Source organism: Neophocaena asiaeorientalis, unplaced genomic scaffold (assembly GCF_003031525.2).
Source record: "Neophocaena asiaeorientalis asiaeorientalis breed wild unplaced genomic scaffold, Neophocaena_asiaeorientalis_V1.1 scaffold78, whole genome shotgun sequence".
Classification (NCBI taxonomy): Eukaryota; Metazoa; Chordata; class Mammalia; order Artiodactyla; family Phocoenidae; genus Neophocaena; species Neophocaena asiaeorientalis.
The window spans coordinates 20,155,248-20,174,101 of NW_020175018.1; the positions used below are offsets into that span (position 1 = coordinate 20,155,248).

An 18,854-nucleotide genomic window follows, 5' to 3' on the forward strand; every position below is an offset into this window, starting at 1 on the left:
GTGTGTGGGAAGGTGCTCACTTCTAAGGTAGCTCGTGGTTGGGTCTTCGAGCGGTCCCGCTGTGGGAGCCTGGAGAGGTCGGGACCCTGTGCTCCCTCCCCTCAGAGGCCTTACCCCTCCCCGCTGAGCGGGTGGGGGTCTTACTCTCAGCTCCCGGGCAGGGCAGCAGGCGCAAAGGGAGGTAGAAACCGAGCTCCCTGGTGATGGTCGTTGTCATGGTTGTTGTTACTGGTTTGTGGACGTGACCACATCGTCTTTTTCTTTCTTTCTTTTTTTTTTTTAATATTTATTTATTTATTTGGCTGCGCCGGGTCTAGTTGCGGCACAGGGGATCTTCGTTGCGGCATGCAGGATCTAGTTCCCTGACCAGGGATTGAACCTGGGCCCCCTGCACTGGGAGCATGGAGTCGTAACCACTGGACCACTAGGGAAGTCCCTGTCTTCAACATGCAAATTGAGAAAGTTATTGAAATCTATAATTTGTCTATAGGCTTGTCCTTTTAATACACATTATCTAAAATATATCTAGCCCTTACTTACCTTTGAATTTTAGGAATCTTCTAAGGGGTAATGTCAGAATTTCTATGATCATTCTCCCATCATCCGTTGTTTATTTAACAACAAAAAAGTCAGCAGTGTGGTAGAAATTGATGGGTGGGCACCTGGGAGGCAGAGCGGTGGGACCCTCTTGTGCGGGGAGTGAGAGTCTGGGTCTGCCCAAGGCTGGCACCTGGGTGGGAAGGCCCCTCGCCTCTCAGGTGAGCAGGTGCAGGTGCCAATGAGGAGGCTCACGGGTCTGACAGTTAAGTACAAAGGATTCCTTGTAATTTTCCTGGAGAGTTCGTGGAGATTCCTCATAGAATCCTAACCTTGATGATCTGTGCTGTACCGTTGTCCATTGGTATCTGTAGGTTGTCCCTTGGTATCTGTCGGGGATTGTTTCCAGGACCCCCTGCAGATACCAGAATCGTGGATGCTCAAGTCTCTTATGTGAAATAACAGTGCTATTGTTTGCATGTAATCTAAGCACATCTTCTGTATACTTCAAATCGCCTTCTGATTATTACTTGTAATACCGGATACAGTGTAAATGCTGTGTAAACAGCTCTAAGTACAATGTAAATATTGTGTAAACAGCTGCCGGCGCCGTGCAAACTGGCAGGTTCAACATTTGCTCTTTGGCACTTTCTGGAGTTTTTTTCCGAACATACTTGATCTGCAATTGGTTGAGTCTGCGGGGGTGGAACCCTCGACACAGGGGGCCAACTGTGTGTGTAACAAAAACTGTCTTTCTAAAAAGCATGTAGAAGCAAATGTTGTAAACTGAGGCTAACTGCATCATGACAGATTGCACTTGGTGCTCATTCTTCTCATGTCCAGTGATGTCCAGTGGGGGCGGACGGAGGCCCTGAGCCTTGAGGAGGGAACGCAGGCTACCTTGATGTCACCTACAGATAGCGCTGTTGGTGCGGCAGGTGGTTCTTACGTGCTTGTTCTGTGGCTACACTTAGCGGGAGGGACACCAAATAAGTGGTGCTGCTGTGAGAACTGGTACAAGATATTTGTTTTACTCACTAAGAAAATCTGAGTGAGACTTAGTAGATGGGAGTCTGCGTCACCGTGATAGAAACGCGGTCGCTGTTTCCTGTCCTGTGACATCACTACAATGAACACAGCCACCCGCCGGTGTCAGCTAAAGATGACTTTAGAATATGACTTCTCTGGTCTTTGCATCTGGGTATTTCCCCCCTCCCCCACTTTTTTGTTAAAAACAAACGACTGTACACTTTTTCTTGGGAGATACTCTCTGTAATGTCATGCAGCCAGAACTGGTTGCCTGAGTGTACTTCAGCTGCTTCTCATCTTCCATGGAGTTGGGGGGTCTTTGCTGCACAGATGTGCTGTGTGGGATCTGAAACCGCTCTGTGTCGCTGGCACAGGTCCTGGCCGCTGCCCTGTGTGGAAGGGTGCCCTGTTGTCCCACGCGTGGGGAGCAGGCAGGGTCCAGAGCAAGGCGAGGCAGGGCCGGGTTCTTGGCGGGGCAGCTGCGGGGTGGCGGGATTCTGGTGTCTGAGCGGCCACATCCGTACTGAGGGCTGTGTGATTGGAAGTTAACTTGAGGAACGTTGACTGAAACAGGAAAAAGACGCAATGTAGGAGCCGTGAGCTGAGTTTTATTCCGGATCTTACCGAGGACTGTAGCCTGGGAGACAGCTTCTCAGTAGCTCTGAGGGGCTGCTGTGAAGAGGTGGGGGAGCGGCCAGGATCTGTGTGGTCTGGGCCAGGGGGTGTGTGCAGCCAAGCACACATCTCCGTAGAAGGTAACTGCTAGTCACGGGGAAGGGGTATTTCCATAAATGATTTTAGCCCTTTTTTTCTGTGTATGGAAAGAGGCAGGAATTTGGGTTCATTAAAATTCTTCTGAGATATCTACTCTCTAAGGGGCCTGTTTTTCCAAAGCACAGAGAGCCTCTCAGGGTGTGCTCTCTGTCAGCACTGCAGTGGCTCAGACTTAACCCTTGTAGAATGGGTGGTGGGTGTGTTCTTTCCTTTTTTTTTTGCTGTACACGGGCCTCTCACTGTTGTGGCCTCTCCCGTCGTGGAGCACAGGCTCTGGACGCGCAGGCCCAGCGGCCATGGCTTATGGGCCCAGCTGCTCCGCAGCACGTGGGATCCTCCCGGACCGGGGCACGAATGCGTGTCCCCTGCATCAGCAGGCGGGCTCCCAGCCACTGCGCCACCAGGGAAGCCCGCGTTCTTTCTTTTACATAAGGATACCTGAAGACCCTAGCAAGACTTTTTTTGTTTTTTCACCACCTTGAGATGTTTTTATTGAAATGCATATGGTATGGGTAACAAGCGACCTCCCTGTGGTCCAGGTGGGACCTCTTCCCCCAGAGATGGGTCAGGCCAAACACCGCAGTGGGGCAGACAGTCTCCCAAGTGGTAAAAGGGAGCCAAGTTAGGGAAGGCCTCCCATGCCAAGGCATAAGAGATGGTGTGAGAGCAGGACTTCATAATTCCTTTAGTTTTTTTCCTCTACATTTTATTTTCTTCTGTGTTCTATTCTCTTATGAAGAAATTGTTTGATTAATAATTCTTTTTCTTTTTAGGAGTATGATTTCACAGGGCAGAGAATATTGCCTTTTGAAATGTAAGCATTGCCATTTCAGAATTACAGAAACCTAGGGTCCTCTGTCCTTTGCTGATCCTCACAGACTCAGTGTAGGGCTGCCAAGTTCAGCAAATAAGAATACCAGATGCGGGACTTCCCTGGTGGCTCAATGGTTAAGAATCCGCCTTCCAATGCAGGGGACACGGGTTCGATCCCTGGTTGGGGAACTAAGATCCTACATGCCGTGGGGCGGCTAAGTCCGCTGCTCCAGAGCCCATGCGCTGCAGCTAAGACCCGATGCAGCCAAATAAATAAATAAATATTTTTTTAAAAAAGAAAGGAAAACCAGAGCCTGATGCATATTAAAGTGGTGAAGAAAATTAAAAAAAAAAAAAAAGAATACAGGATGCCCAGTTACATTTAAAGTTCAGATAAACATACTTATGCTAAAACACGGCTTGTCATTTATCTGAACTTCAGATGTCACTGGACATTCATGTCTTGGGCAGCTTGTTGCACCCACTGCCCTGTGTTGGCCTTACACATCCAGCACGGGGTCAGATTCTACCTCACCTCTTGGGATGTGTTTTTTCCCTTAGGGTTTGTGTATATCGAAACCTGCCAATTTGCATTTAAGGAAAAAACTTCACAAACTGGAAAGTTTTCTTTCTTTTTTCTCCAGCCACATCAGCTCTTTAGGATGTGAAAACTGATGCTCCAAAGGGTAGAGTTTATTCTTCTGGGAGGCGTGGTCAGACGCAGCTCGCAGTGAGCATGTGGCTGTCACACTCCCCGAAGGGCGTGCTGCCGCTGCCGCTCACTGGCCATTCTGGCCACCTCCTGGGCAGACTTTGTACCCCTGCCCCGGTGCCTTTCAGCTGGATCTAACTGGGATTTTATCAGAGGCGGTGAAGAAGTCGAATGAGGGTCTGGATAGGCTGGTGGAGGGACTCTTACTGTGAGCAGTTCTGGCATCATGGAGTCCCAGCGCCAGTTTTACTGTCAAAAACGGCAGGTCACCGAATGTGAGGATGCGAGGAGGGTTAGGACCAGCTGGCAGGGCTGAATGGAGGACAAGGCTGGAGGGGGACCGGCCTGTTCTCCAGTGGACGGATGGACTTGAGAACCTTAGCCACATGGTGCAGAGTCTGAGGGTTTTCTTGTGGTTTCTCTTCTGTTTCAGGAATGTGGACACTCGAGGCAGGAGCGCTTTGTTTTTGCATATTTAAGAAGAGTTGAGTCTGACTTCCTTGGCAGTCCAGTGGTTAAGACTCCTTGGTTCTACTGCAGGGGGCTTGGGTTAGATCTCTGGTCCGGGAACTAAAACCCACATGCAACGTTGAGTTTAGGACTGTAAAGATTCCTGATTCTGTGAAGAGTGGGGTGTCCTTGGGTATAGCTCCACCCCTCAGGACCCCGCACCTCCCTTCAGTCTTTCCTCACTGCTTTCACCCTGTAAATGTCTTTTTATTTAGAAGTTTGTATGTAAAAGGCTCTTTGACTGAAAGAAGCCCCAGAATCTCTGCAAATCCCAGGCTCTGAGAGGATTCCCTTTTTCAGTCTGGGTTTGGGAGTGTGATATGAAGTCTGCTCCTGAAATGTTCTGGAGTTCGGGCAGATGTGCTGAGGATAAAGAGGACAAAAAGCCCTGGAAGGAGCTGTTTTTCTGGAATTGTCGTGTCTCGGTGGTGCAGTGGACGAGAGTTGTACGGCGTGTGTGCCTTGTGTACACCTGGTGAGCACACGTGGTCCCCGCTGGTTCCCGCTGCAAGCTGTGGATTCTTAGTCGTGCCCAAGTTTGTGGCATCTGAAAAACGGAAGGCCTGATGCTTACGGATGAGGTTGCCGGTCCGGATTCCCGGTGATTTTGCGGGTGGGGTCTGACTCTGGGGTTGTCTGTCTTCCAAGGAGGAGGTGAAGGAGGTGCAGGTCCTTCCTTATTGGGACACATGGGTCTTGGGGTGGAGATGGGGCCCAGCCTTGCGGTTGAAGCCCTCGTGATTTAGGTGGTGGCCGTGGTACTTGAGCAGGGTGAGCAGGTTCGGCCCGTGCTGAAGGAGGGATGGAAAGTGGGGCAGGTCGTCTGGAGGGGGCGGGGGGGGCCCATTCCTTCACCTCCTGGCTTCCTGAGGGTGGGGTGTTGGGGTCTCAGGCCACGGGGGCCATGGATCTCTGGGCTATGGGCAGGACCGCCAGGGTGAGCTGCCAGCACTGGGTCAGGGGCTGTGCCTTCAGAGAAGCCAGGTTGGGGAGGCCTCCGCCCTGACCAGTGACCTTGATCAGTGATGTGGCCTGGGGGAGAGTTTAGATGATTTTATTGGAAGTTCTTCCAGGAAAGAGACCAGGCTTTTGGGAAACGAGTTAGCCACGGGTGGACCTTCACCAGTGTTGATTCTGTTGTCTGTGTATGAGTGAGAGACTGGCCTTTGGGTTCTGTGTCTCTGCGGCCATGTTGACTTAATTAAGAACTTGAATTGCTGGCCGGTTGTTCATGCACATTAATGTGTTTCACTCCCATACAACTTAGGTAGATGGTTGTAAATGGAAAGGTCTTGATTTGAAGTCGATTAATTACCTCAAAACTTTGTTTTAGCCCATTGTTTTGTTTTGCTTCGATCAGGGAGAAAGAATAACCTGCTAGGCTAGACAGGGTTGAGGTAAGCAGTAATATTTCTTTATTGTGAGCTTTACGAATATGTGCTGCTCTTCCTTTTTTTTTTTTTTTGCGATATGCGGGCCTCTCACTGTTGTGGCCTCTCTCGTTGCGGAGCACAGGCTCTGGACGCGCAGGCTCAGCGGCCATGGCTCACGGGCCTAGCCGCTGCGCGGCATGTGGGATCCTCCCGGACCGGCGCACGAACCCGTGTCCCCTGCATTGGCAGGCGGACTCTCAACCACTGCGCCACCAGGGGAGCCCTATTTTTCTTTTTTTTTCTCTTCCTTTTTATGCAAGAGAAATTGGCCACTGGCGGGGCCTGTGTCTTAAATAAGGCACAGCAAGTGTTAGAGCAGAGCCCTAGGGCAGGTTTTGTCAGGTAGAGGCTTGTACAGAAGTTTCAGACCGAGAGAGTATTCCTTTTCTTTGATATTTGTTTTTCATATTCATCTGATAAGCTAATGTGTCCTTCGTTTGGAGACTTCATAGCATCCCAGACTCCAGCACACTGTCCCGTGCCCTACAGGTGTGAGCCGCTTGGGTGTGCCCCTGCTCGCCCACCCCTGCCTGTCCTCTGCCCTCCCTCCTTCCCCATGCCACCCCCTCCCCCTGGTCCTCTTTCACCCTGTGCCACCAGCAGCAGTCACTCAGAGAAATGAGCGAGGAGGTGCTTGGGTTTTAAGTAGGAGACAGAAGTTAGGCAGAGATGGCGGTGCTCTGTTTACAGGTCTCATGCTCACCCAGGGCCTGGTGTGTTGTGAGCACGTCAGCGGGTTCCTGAATGCACTCGGGTAGACACAGAGCAAAATAGCGGCCCAGTCTGGCATTATTTGTGTGTTACATAATATTCTTTTTTTTTGAGGTACGAGGGCCTCTCACTGCTGCGGCCCCTCTCGCCGCGGAGCACAGGCTCCGGACACGCAGGCTCAGCGGCCATGGCTCACGGGCCCAGCCGCTCCGCGGCACGCGGAGACCGGGGCCCGAACCCTCGTCCCCTGCAGACCGGGGCACGAACCCGCGTCCCCTGCATCAGCAGGCGGACCCTCAACCACTGCGCCACCAGGGAAACCCCATAATATTCTTAAAACAGACTTTTTTGGGGGAAAGGTCATGAACCATAATTTTGTGGGTGAACGTGTGGCTGGCTGGTGCTGTGACAGGAGGCAGCTGGTTTGCCACTGTGTTCATAGGGTCCTGGGGGCTGTGCCCACCCTGGCTTGTCTCCAGACACCTGCTGTGTTCATGGGGTCCCGGGGGCTGTGCCCGCCCGGCTTGTTTCCAGACACCCGTTGTCACCAGTCAGGGCCCGGGGCCCAGAGGTGTTGTCGGCGGGCCCGGTGTCCTTGCTGTGGGGCGGTGGCCCCAGAGTGAGGATGAATTCAGTCACTAAGCGTGTCGTTTGGTGCCACCCTCTTGATTCCTGCTAAGGTGCCGACAGCATTGTCCTTGCACCATCTGTGCAGATGTCAGTACTGCGAAACGGGTGAGTGGGATCCTGCTGGTGTTATGAAAACAGTCTTGATCTCTGGAAGGGTCTTGGGGACCCCAGAGAACTCCTGTTTGAGGGGGTTGAAGGGTGTAGGTGGTTGGCAGTTGGGATGCAGCTGTGATGGGCTGGGAGAGGCAGTGAGGCCCGGCCACGTGGGGCTGAGGGTAAAGACGAGGTACAGCCTTGCCTGGCCCTGGATGGACAGTGGGAAATCAGGGGCCTGGGATCAGACATCCTGGCCCCACAGCCCAACCCGGTGGGGCCAGGTCATGGCACCATTACTGAGATGTGGCCAGGACAGGTCCTGGGAGGTGATGCCTCAAGTCAGGTGCTGCCAGTGAGGTCAGGGGGCAGGCGGATGAGTTAAGATGAGTGAAGCAGGCCTGGGCAGGAGGGCATTTTCTCCGGTCTAGACCCTGAGGGTCAGTACCTACATGCAGGAGTAAGGTGGAATCTGACTTGGTGCTGGTCCCGGGTGTCAAGAGGCCAACTCTGTGGGGAACCCCCCAGGAGCCTGTCCAGGCACCCCGCCAGGGTCGCCACAGCTCCTCACTGTTTCAGAGTCTGGAAACCCAGATTTCTTGTAAACTCTCCTACTTTTTAAATGTTGATAGTTCATTGAAGGTGGAAACAGCTGTGCCGTCTGGCTCCCGAGCCTGCTACTCCTTTGGGGGTTTCCCCCACCCCGCCACTATTTGTCTTTATGTCCCTGTTCTCCTGCTCTCTCCGGACCTGAGTCCCACAGCCAGTGCCGGAACCCTTGCGTTTGCCCGTGGTCCTGGGCCCCCGGTGACACGGGGTGCAGGCGCAGCAGTTTGTGGAGCCCCCAGTGCACGCGTGTTCTGTGTCCTCACGCATCCGGGGCTGCGGGTCTGCTGGCTCCGCGTCAGGCACCAGGTCTGTCGTCCTCACAGCAGCTCCTGGAACAAGTGGTCCCTGCCTTGCAGCTGCAGAAGCCAGGTGACCTCGGCAAAGTGCAGGGGGACAGAGGAGCCGGATAGGGCCTGGGTCCTCAGGTTCCAAGCCTGTGCTTCTGTGCCTCTGCCGTGGACCAGTTCCCCTCTGGGAAGTCCTTGCTGCTGCCTCTCTGTTACCTGCAAGACGCCCTGTCGTCATTTCAGTTCCACCCTGTCTGCCCCGTGGCCACACAGCGTGCTTCCAGTCTGAAGACTTTCCTGACTTTTCCTTTTAAAACACTTTAATTTGAAATAATTTCAAACATACAGAAAAGCTGCAAGATTAGCACAGTGGCTCCCATCTACCCTTCACCCTGACTCCACTTGTTATGTCCTTCACATGTGCACATGTATGCACACACACCACACATGCATCTTGTCTCCTCTGTCCCGCACAGAGGTAAGTCCAGGCTCTTATTTACTACAAACAAGGACATTTCTCTGAATAACCATCAAGATCCCGATGTTGACACAACCGTCTGGTCTGCAGTGCATACAGGTGTCACGGTAATCACACGTGAACACGGTGCCCGGTCGCTGTGCATGCAGTCGTCACAGTAGTCCCTTCACAGCGCTTTCCCGCTCTGGACGGGGAGTTGAGGGGACTCCAGCTCCTCGGTCTTCCTTTTCCAAGGGCACATCACGTTGCTTTCTGGAAACCCTGGTGGCAGGAAGGGTTAGGGTTAGGGTGCGTCCCCATCAGGAGACCTGCCGCTTTGTCCGTGACCGTCCCATGGGTGAGGCTACAGGTTTCTCCACGGAAGGTCACTGCTCTTCCGTTTACTTGAGGGAATTCCCTCTTACTTGAGGACAATGTTGCGGCGAGATACTTTGAGATTCTGTAAGATCCCATTTCTTACGAAACTTCCTCCACGAGTTGTAATGGTGGCTTCAGCTCCCAGCCCTCTCTCTGCCTTCAGTTGTTGGCATCTAGGATAAGGAGCTTTCCCTGTTGGATTTGTTTGTTATCCATTCATTTATTTGATGCTGGTGTTTATTCACTGGTTTACCATTCCTGTTCCTGTCATTATTCATTTTGATGCTCCAAGTGTCGCAAACTCCGGAGTGGCATCCTTTGGGTCTGTCCTGGTTCTTGGACGCCCCCTGCCAGTTTGAGTGCTTCGTTTTCAGGCACAACCCGAGGTTCTAAGCTCCTCTTGTGCCCCCGCCCTGCCTGGAGTTGGTCCTCTCTGCCAGGAGCCTCAGTCTCTCCGTGGAGGTGGCACGTGGGAGTCGAGATTCTGTGCTGCTGCTGCCCAGGGGCCCTCGCACTGCTCAGAGCTTCTGCTGTGCGCACTGCCGTTGGCTCGCGTCTTCTCTGGAGGTTTTCCTCCTCCTGTTGTGTCCCCGTATCCCAAGCTCACTCTGGGGTTAGTTGAGGCTCTTCTTGCAAAGCAGAGACTGAGGTCACCCATCCACCTTTTACTGTCGGGATTGTCACAGCCCCTGCCTGTGGGAGAGCTGGCAGGGGTTTCAAGTGTCTGCCAGCAGTTCTGTTTGGTTCTGGTTTTGTTAGTGGTTTGGGCTACGTGTTCCACCTGTAATCCTTTCCTGGTTGATGTCGATTTTGTAGGTTGCTGGCCCTTTGGAAAAGGCAACGAAAACCATGTTCCCTCTTTTTTTTTTTTTTTTTTTTTTTTTTTTTACCCTTTGCGGAGCATAGGCTCCGGACACACAGGCTCAGCGGCCATGGCTCACGGGCCCATCTGCTCCGCGGCATGTGGGATCTTCCCGGACCGGGGCACGAACCCGTGTCCTCTGCATCGGCAGGCGGACTCTCAACCACTGCGCCACCAGGGAAGCCCCCATGTTCCCTCTTGCTAGGTACATATAGGTTCAACTCACAGAGCATCTGGGTTCAGGAGATTTCTGTCTTTCTTGCCCTGGTCGTGGGCCGAGCTCACCCGCAGCCTCAGTCTCTGGGCCTTTGGGCTTCCAGACGTGGCGCTGGCAGTGCCCACAAGGAGCAGGGTGGCCGCAACACGTGTGGACTGTGCGTCTGGGCTGTCCCAGAGCGCCCCTCAGGCTTGCGCCACACCCAGTCCCCTAGGAAGACCCTGTTTTTCTCTGCCACACGCTTTCTCAGCTTCTTCCTCCCGCCCGGCACTGCCGACAGGTTGGGGACAGGACAGGTTCCCCCCTTTGGACCCTGAGTGCTCATGCTGGCAGGGCAGACAGGCTGGTGGTGTGCCTGGTGGTGGTGGGACCAGCGGGGCCACAAGGCGAGGTCCAGGTGAGGCTGTCTGAGAAGGTGGAGCTTGGCCTGCTGAGGGGTGGCGGGGTCCAAGGGCCAGAGGCTGGCGTCAGGGTGTGGGAGGGGGTGCTGAGGGGAGCAGAGGCTGGGCTTTGCCATCCACGATGAAGGCTTGTTTCTCCTTGACGAGGAGGGATATGTCAGGTCTGACTCTGTAAGAAAGTACTCCCCTTCTTCTGGGAGGAAGGCTGTGAGGCCTCAAGAGTTTCCCTTAGTGCCTGGCACCAGATTCCAGCTTCCTAACTGCAGAAGGGGCAGCAGGGAGTTGGCCAGTGCCAACAGACCAGGACTGTTTAATCCAGGCCTGTAGATGGTGTGAGCACAAGGCCACTGGGAGGGGCTGGAGAAGAGCCCCCAGCTGGCTACCCCTCACCGCTGCAGCCTTGCAACCCCGGTTTTATAACGTCACAGCACCCCACACTCTAGCTGAAGTTAATGTGTTTGTGTTTGTTTCTTATCCCCCGACCGGAACAGGGCTCTAAGGACTTTTCTGAAAAGGACCACACATGGCTTTGACCACAGAGGTTTCTGTCACATCTTGTCGTTATTGTTCATAGGTCTCTGGTGATGTAAAAACCACTGTCAGCTGGCCCTGTGGCCTGGACCCTGCTGTCCACTGAGGCCTCCCCTTGGGCTGGCAGGTGCCTGGCACACGACAGGTGCTCAGGAACGGTGGCTGGCCTTCATCCATGTGGCCACGTACACGACTGAGCTCCTCAGCTCCTAGAACAAGGGACCCTGTGTGACCAGCTAGGAGTGGATGTCCACCCAGGCGCCATTGGCTGTGGTCTGGTGGCCAGGACCGGGTAGTGCCGGTGAGACCCTACCCCTGTGTGTGTGTGCCTGCACACATCCCTCAAAAAACAAGTCCTCTTAGGTCCCCTGAGGAGTTCTCAGGGGCTTACACTTTGAAAACCACTGGGTTTCAAACCACTGGTCAGGCCAGACGTGGAGCCCTAGAAAGGTAGGAGAGTGGAGCCTGGAAGTGGCCGGAGGGAGCTTGCCGTGCTTGTGCCCCTTCTTGGCCCGCAGGCCTGGGGTGGTGCCAAGGAAGGAGGGCGCCGTGGGGGTGGGCACTGCTCCAGGGAGCCGCCTGACCCCAGTGAAATTAGCGGTGGGAGCCAGGCTCAGGAGGAGTGTTGCGAGCACATGTTGTGGTGTCTCTTGAAGAAAACATTCCAGAACGTTACGCAAGCGTTATGGGAGCTATGCCCCTAGACTCTGGATGTCGCTAAGAGAGATGCCTAGAGGGTCTGCGTCAGCTGCTCCCCCTGTGGACCGGGCGCCTGCAGAGACCCCGCTTAAGGGTGTGTTGTGTGTTTCTGTTCGTTCTCTAACCAGACTCTCACATTCCTGAAGGCAAGAAGTTTGTCTTAAAACCATTGCAAGAGGCATCGTGTAATTCACGTCTCTGTATGGTAGACTCAAATACTTAGTGATTCAGGTTTTCATTGAATTTTCTTGATTTATCCATTTCTCTGACTTTTCTGTAGGCTGTTGGACATTTGAAATACTTAGATGAATTGTTGTCAGCAGCAGAATGCACTTTGAAATAAATTGTAGCATTCCTATAATAGAGAAAACATTTGCAATTTTAGTTACGTAAGCCATGCATTCTTATTATTAAAAGACTATCCCCCCAATACAGTTGAAGTAGAGGTTTCCCGGGGCTGTGGTTGACTGCTGGTCCTCCTCCCGAAGAGACGGTGTCAAGAGCATTTTCCACTGGCTCGAGGTTCCCTGTCCGTCCTGTCCTTGGTGGTTTAGTTTTGGTTTGGATGCGATGCCCACGGACAGGAGTCCTGCTGGCGGAGCCCGGCTGACATTTATTTCTCTTTAGCAGGCGGTTCCGGCAAAGGGGGAGACCAAGCAGGACTGCGGCCTGGGAGCCGAGCTGCCGAGTGAAGGTAAGGGCGCCCGGGGCCCCTTGCCTGGCCACCCCTCCTCGGCCAGGCCTGCCGTGCGGCCTCCTCCTGTGGGGTCCCGGGGCTCTTGGTCCTCTAGGGGGGTGGAGGCCCTGTGCGTCCTGGTCCTCAGGGCGCCGTAAGGCCAGCAGGGGGGCGGCCGCACCAGGTCTTGGGGCGTGGAAGCTGCTGCGGAGGTGCCAGGAGGTAGAGGGAGGCTGGCGAGGGGCTGGTACATAGGGGAGCTTTTGGAGGGACAGGCCCGGAGTCAGGCTGGGAGGTGCTGGCTCTGGGACAGACCATGACAGGTAAACCCCACTGTCCCACCCAAGCTGCCTGGGGGTGCCAGCCAGACCCCTTTGGAGAGCAGCGTCCTGGCTGGATACCATGAGGCCGGCGCCTGGGAGCCTCAGATGCTGGTGTCCGCCTGGCCGTGTCGGCACAGGCCCTCCTGTGCAAACAGCAGGGCCATGCGGACGAGAAGCGTGTCTCAGTGTCGTCCTGCTGGCTGGTGGTGTGGCGCTGTCCCCACTGACATGGGAGGAAACGCGCCCGCACCGCGCTCCTGTCCCTTGTGACAGAGATTGCCGCCTGGTCCTGGCCGCACACCCGCGCCACCGCCCCAGCCTGGTCCCTGGACGATGTCTACCCACCTCTCAGCTGGGTGGGGAAGAGGCTGGCTCGGGGCCAAGGTCAGGCGAGCTTACCCGGACTGTCAGATGCCCATCCGGCCCTGCATCCTCTGAAGACACACAGACAGTGGCCCGTGGGTGGCAGAGGCCAGTCTGGAGAGGTTGCCGTGTGTGCAGCAGTGGGAGGCGAGGGCCCTGCCTTTCCAGGCACTGCAGGGAGACGGAGGCCTGTGCCCCAGTGTTCCGTGTAGACCTGTGAGCTCGGTGTGGGCGGCCCTGAGCCTCCCAGGATGAGGCCTCGAGTGGCCTGGTGGCAGGGACCACCTTGTGCCCTAGGCCGACAGCCGCTTTTCGTCTTCCCCGAGCTGTGGTGCGGCCCCCACGATGGGAACTGCCGCGGGCCTGCCCCTCCCTGGTGGGCCCACATGCTGCTCTGACACCTTTTCACATCCACGGGGTCCTCTGCTTTTGTGACCACCCCGTGCACACCCGAGGGTGACGGTGGGTGAAGGCAGAGTATGGGCCCCCAGCTTGGGGCTGATGGCAGGGCAGCCTTGCTTGAGAGAAGGGACCCAGCAGCCCAGGCCACAGGGCAGGACCGTCTTACCTGTGAGTGTGTCGCTTAGCATGTGACCAAAATGCTTCAGGTTCTAGTAGAGCTGTTGGGGCTCAGGGAGCTGAGTGGGGTGGGGGTTGGGCAGCTGCCTGCCTGGCTTCCCAGGGCTGTTTCCAGCCTCACCCCGTCTCTCCCTGGGGCATCTTCTCCAGACAGCCCAGCTTGGACGGAAGGCCATGGCCCTGCCCTGCTTTCTGCCCTCGCCCTGCACCTCAGGGTGCCTCATCCGGCCCACTGGCCCCTCTCTGCTCCACCCCGGCTGGCCCTGGGGCGCTTCCCTCCCGGAGCTGCCCCGCACACTGTCCTGCCTGTCCCTTTGCTCACAGTGGTGGGACCTCTGAAGACCTGCCTCAGCGTCTTCCTTCTGGCGCTGTCCTCCTCCCTGTTCCTTGAAATGTTCCCTTCCTTGGGCTCCCACTCTGTCTGCCCTCCTGGGCCCTTTTCTAAAAGAAGCTGTGGATGAGTGATGCCAGGTGCCAGTCTCCTCTGCACACGGCCCCTGAGCCCAGGCCTGGGTCCTCCTTTCGAGGAGCCTCCAGACTGATTCCTGCAGCAGCTGCACCACGTCCATGCCCCCCAGCAGCGAGGGCGGCTCCCGACAACACTCGTCGGCACCTTCTTTTTGGTTCCAGCTGTCCTAGTGGGTGCAAAGTGGTATCTCGTCGTGGTTTTGATGTGTATTTCCTTGCTGGCTGGCGATGCTGAGCATTTTTTTCATGTGCTTATTAGCCATTTGTGTATCTTCTTTGGAGAAATGTCAATTCAGATCCTTTGCCCGTTTTTAAAATTGGTTATTGATTTTTATTAATGCATTGTCAGAGGTTTTTAAAAATATATTTTAGGTACAAGTTCCTTATCAGATGTGTGATTTGCAAATACTCTTCCAATCTATGGGTTGTCTTTTCACCTTCTTGATGGTATCCTTTGAAACACAAAATAAAGTCCAACTTACCTGTTTTTCTTTGGTTGCTTGTGGTTTTGTTATAGCGTCTAAGAAACCATTGCTTCATAGAAGATTGTAAAGATTTATGCCTGTGTTTTCTTCTTATAGTTACAGATCTTGGAAACGTTTTCAGTTAATTTTTGTATATGGTGTGAGGTAAGGGTCCAGCTCTATTCTTTTGCAAGTTGAGATGCATTTGTCCTAGGAGCTTGCCTTTCTGAGCACCTGTCAGCGTCTGGCCCTTGGGTGGCTGTGCTCGACGCCCTGTGACTGTCCGCATCCCCGTCCTCCTTTGTGTTGGGAGAGGCCCATTTCCCCTTCCTTTGCTGTGCTTTTTCACGATTTACTTTGCTGTTTGTGAAATTTGTTTTCCCTGCACATTTCAGAATAAGGTTATGGAGTTCCTCAATACACTGATTGGAATTTTGATTAGGGTATCATTGAACTTAGAGAGTCAGTTTGAGGCGACATGCATCTTTGTGTTTTTGCCGTCACGTTCAAAGTCGTGAGATACTTCCATTAAAATTTTTTTTCTCTGCAGAGACTTTGCATGATCTTGGTTAAAGTTTTATATCCTTTATAGTTTTTCCTGCTTTTTTGTGAATACTGTCTTTTTTTTTTTTCTGATGTTTTCTCAAAAGTTAAGGCCAGCGTAGAAAAATGCCTTTGGTTTTTGTACTTGATTTCAGATTTGGCAGCCTTGCTGCACTCGTGTTTGACTTGCTGACGGACCAGGTATGCAGGAGAGCCCAACCCTTGTCTCCAGGCCTTGCTCCTCGTTTCTCTCTCCCGTGGGGTCATCTGGGACCCCACTCTTGTGTGAACTTTTGTGGTGTTAATGGATGTCCTGATGTTGTTTCTGATCCTACATGGAATTCATGCAACATTTCTGAAGAAGTGTATCTTTGCTGTAGATTGGCATGCGGCCTTCTCCAAGTTGAGTAGGTTTTCACCTATTCTGTTTTGCCAAGGGTTTTTAAAAAAATTAATAGCTGTTTATTCATTCAGACAGTACTTACTGCACTCGTGTTTCTGTGCTCAGGGTACAGTAGTGAACGTGGACCTCTCCTTGCAGGGGCCAGTACAGTCGTGATGGAGTCATGGCAGGTGATGTGCTGTAAACAGGGGTACAGGGGTGATGGGTGGTGGGGTCTTGGACGTGACCACAGCCCCTCTGCACCCAGCGCTGTAACTGTGAGCTTTCTGCTGGGGTCTGTAGTGAGGCTCCGCGTGTGTCGATCTGCTGGTGGGAAGTGTGTTTCTTGTTTATCAAGTTGAGGAGACGCGCTTCAGAGACCAGGGGTTTGTAACGAGGCTTCTGGCTGACAGACTGAAAACTCACCCTGTTTTCTTTAGGTCTGTTTTTGGGAAGCTGCTCCCGAGGCCTTGTTTCCTGTCTCTGAATCCTACCCAGTTTTGTTTTCCAGTGGAGAATTTGTTCCTGGAGGATATGTAAATCCTGCATAATGTGTTGGAAGTCTTTTAAGAACTCACTGGAGGAGTGGGGTGTTTGTTTCAAGGACCACACCCCACCCACACCTCGCTAGGGGCGGGGCGTAGACCGCCCTTCTGGGGATGGGGTCATTCCCCCCTTAACTGACTCACTGTCGAGACAGTGTCTGTGACATACTTTATATTTAATCCGTCTGAACTCAAATGTTTGTCTATGAAATAAAGTGGTTTTTCTTCAGACAGTTTTGTGTAAGCAGGGCAGTGGGGGCTCTTGTGTTGGGGTCACAGGCGGGGCAGCCACTGACTCTTCTCCTCCTTCCGTAGGGTCACCTATGGCTGCTGATGAAGGCTCGGCAGAGCAGCAGGGAGGGGAGGCCCATGTGGCTGCAGACGGGGAAACCAACGGGTCCTGCGACAAGAGCGATGCCAACGGCCACCCGGCCGCTGTGAAGCACACTCAGGAAAGCACGAGAGTCAGCCCGCAGGAAGGAGCCGGTCCGGTGGCCCGGATAGCGGAAAATGGGATTTTGGACAGAGACACTGAGGTGGGGAAGCAGAACCACATCCGAGCCGACGGCTTCACTCAGACTCCCGTCGTCGGGAGCAACGGCTACTTCCTCGGCAAGGCCCCCCTGTCTGAGCCACCGCTGCGGGTGGCTGGCGCCCTGGCCTCCTCCCTGCCCGGTCACGCCGCGAAGACCCTCCCTGGCGGGGCTGGCAAAGGGAGGACTCCTGGCGCTTTTCCCCAGCCGCCGGCCGCCATGCCAGCCAAGCCCGGGGAAGGCAGCAAGGACACAGAGGACAAGAAGGCCCCGGCCCCGGGCGCTGACGTCAAGGTCCACAGGGCTCGGAAGACCATGCCGAAGTCCATCCCGGGCCTGGTAACGCGTCCCTGTTGGGGTGGGGCCGCTCTCCTGTCTGTCTCCTCTTTTGTTTCGTGTGCGGATGGCAAGTGGACTTCTGTGCGTGGAGGGGAGAGGCCGGGAAGTGGTGGGGTCGTCAGCCACGGTTGCCTGCGGGCCTTGTAGGGTTCCTGAGTGTGACCCGTCAGCCTGCTTTCTGGGCTTCTCCTCATAGGTGCCTGGGCTCACCGGGAGCTCCTTGTCCGCTTTGGGGAGTTACTGGCTTGGGAGACTCAGCACCCGCCTGTCTCTCTGGGGAGTGAGTAGGCAGGAGGGCGGCTGGGGCCCGGGAGTGACGCGCTACAGACACAGGGCGTGGTTTGCTCCCCGCTTCCTGCACGAAGTCCGGGTGTGCAGTCAGACGCCTGGCATTGCTTGTGCTGGTGCTGCTGGTGCGGGTTGGACCCTTCCCCAGGGGCCCCGCGGCCTGACCCGTGTGTTTCTCCAGCTCTAGAAGGTTCTGCACGGCTTCCCTCCCTGGACCTCCCCTCTTCTCCAGCTCCGTCATTTGTCCCTCAAGACCCAGCACTTTGGTCTTGCTGGTCATTCCACATGTTGATGATGTTTTCAGTTTGACAGTTATATTTTTCATATCCAGTGTCTCGGATTAGTTTTTTAAGAATACCTGCATTGTTAGTTACATCTTTGTCTTATCCTTCAAAAGACAGTTATAACCCTTGCATGGTCTTGGTTACAACTCCTGTCTCCTCACGTGGGGGTTCTGTCTGGCCTTGACACCTCTTGTTCGGGTGATTTTTCCCCTGAAATGACTTTCCTCCAGGAGCGTGTGCATCTTTGTTTCTGTGCTTCCCTGTTGCCTGGCTGTCGCCTGCCTGCTGTGACTGTGGAGCTGGGGGTGGGGGGTGGTGCTGGAAGCTGGGCCGCGGCCCACTGCCCACGCAGCATGGGGCCCCTGACGCCCCCAGCCTGACCAGCCCTGGCCTGACTTCTGCCTTTCGTAGTATTTTTATGTACGTGCCGAAAGTTAAACTTTTTAATAATTGTTCACAGGAGGCTGCACAGATAGTACAGAGAGAGCCCATGTCCCCTCCAGCCGGTTTCTCCCAGGGTAGCACAGTGTGGGTTTACGTGCCCACCCAGCACTGCGAGCCTCCCTCTGTGGTCACCCCGGCCGTCCCTGACCCCGTCCCCCATCTCTGGAGGCGTGTTGTTTCAAGTGTTCTGAAACGCGGGATGGCAGAGTTCGGGGGCTTTCTTCCCTCACTCCGCACCCCTGACCCCCCACCCAGGCTATGTCTGCAGGGCCCTCCTTTGCGTGTCGACAAGTATTACGTGTGTAACCGCTCGCCCATCGAGGGACATTTGGGGGTTCTCAGCCTTGGGGTGCTCCATTAAAGCTGCTCTGGACATTCACGTACACATTTTTGTTTGGGTGAAAGTTTTCGCTTCTCTGGGTAAAATACCCAGGAGCCCAGTTGCAAGGCTACGTGGCAATTGGATGTTTAGTTTTGTAAGTAACCGCCAAGCTGCACTGCACAGGCCGCTACGTTCTATGTCCCTGCGTCCTCCAGAGGGGTGTTTGGTGTTGCCTCTTCTCTGTCATAGCTGTGATTCCTCGTCATGGTTTTAGTTTGAACCTCCCTCATGACTGATGGCGTTGAACAGCTCTTCATGTGCTTATTTGCCATCTGTATGTCCTTTTTGGTGAAATGTCTTTCATATCTTTTGCCTACTTTACAATTAAATATTTTGGGAGCTTTGAGAGTTTGGGATATGGACCGTTGCCAAGTGTTGGTTTGCAGATATTTTCACTTGGTCTGTAGCTGGTCTTCATCCTTTCGCTACTGAAGACCCCATGGTTTTTCTTTTTTTTTCTTTTTTTTTTTTTTTTGGGGTACGGGGGCCCCTCCCACTGTTGTGACCTCTCCCATTGCGGAGGCTCAGCAGCCATGGCTCATGGGCCCAGCCACTCCA

At 54.1% G+C, this 18,854-nt stretch overlaps 1 protein-coding gene across 3 annotated transcripts in view; it reads left to right on the forward strand.

Moving 5' to 3' along the window:
* Positions 1–12,312: 12,312 nt before the first annotated feature.
* Positions 12,313–18,854, forward strand: part of EHMT1 (euchromatic histone lysine methyltransferase 1) — a 76,182-nt gene continuing 69,640 nt past the window's right edge. For all 3 annotated transcript variants that reach the window (XM_024762138.1, XM_024762139.1, XM_024762140.1), the window contains exons 1-2: positions 12,313–12,377; positions 16,342–16,898. In XM_024762138.1, the coding sequence (XP_024617906.1) occupies positions 16,350–16,898 (549 nt within the window). In that variant the 5' untranslated portion in view covers positions 12,313–12,377; positions 16,342–16,349. The remainder of the gene's footprint in view (positions 12,378–16,341; positions 16,899–18,854) is intronic.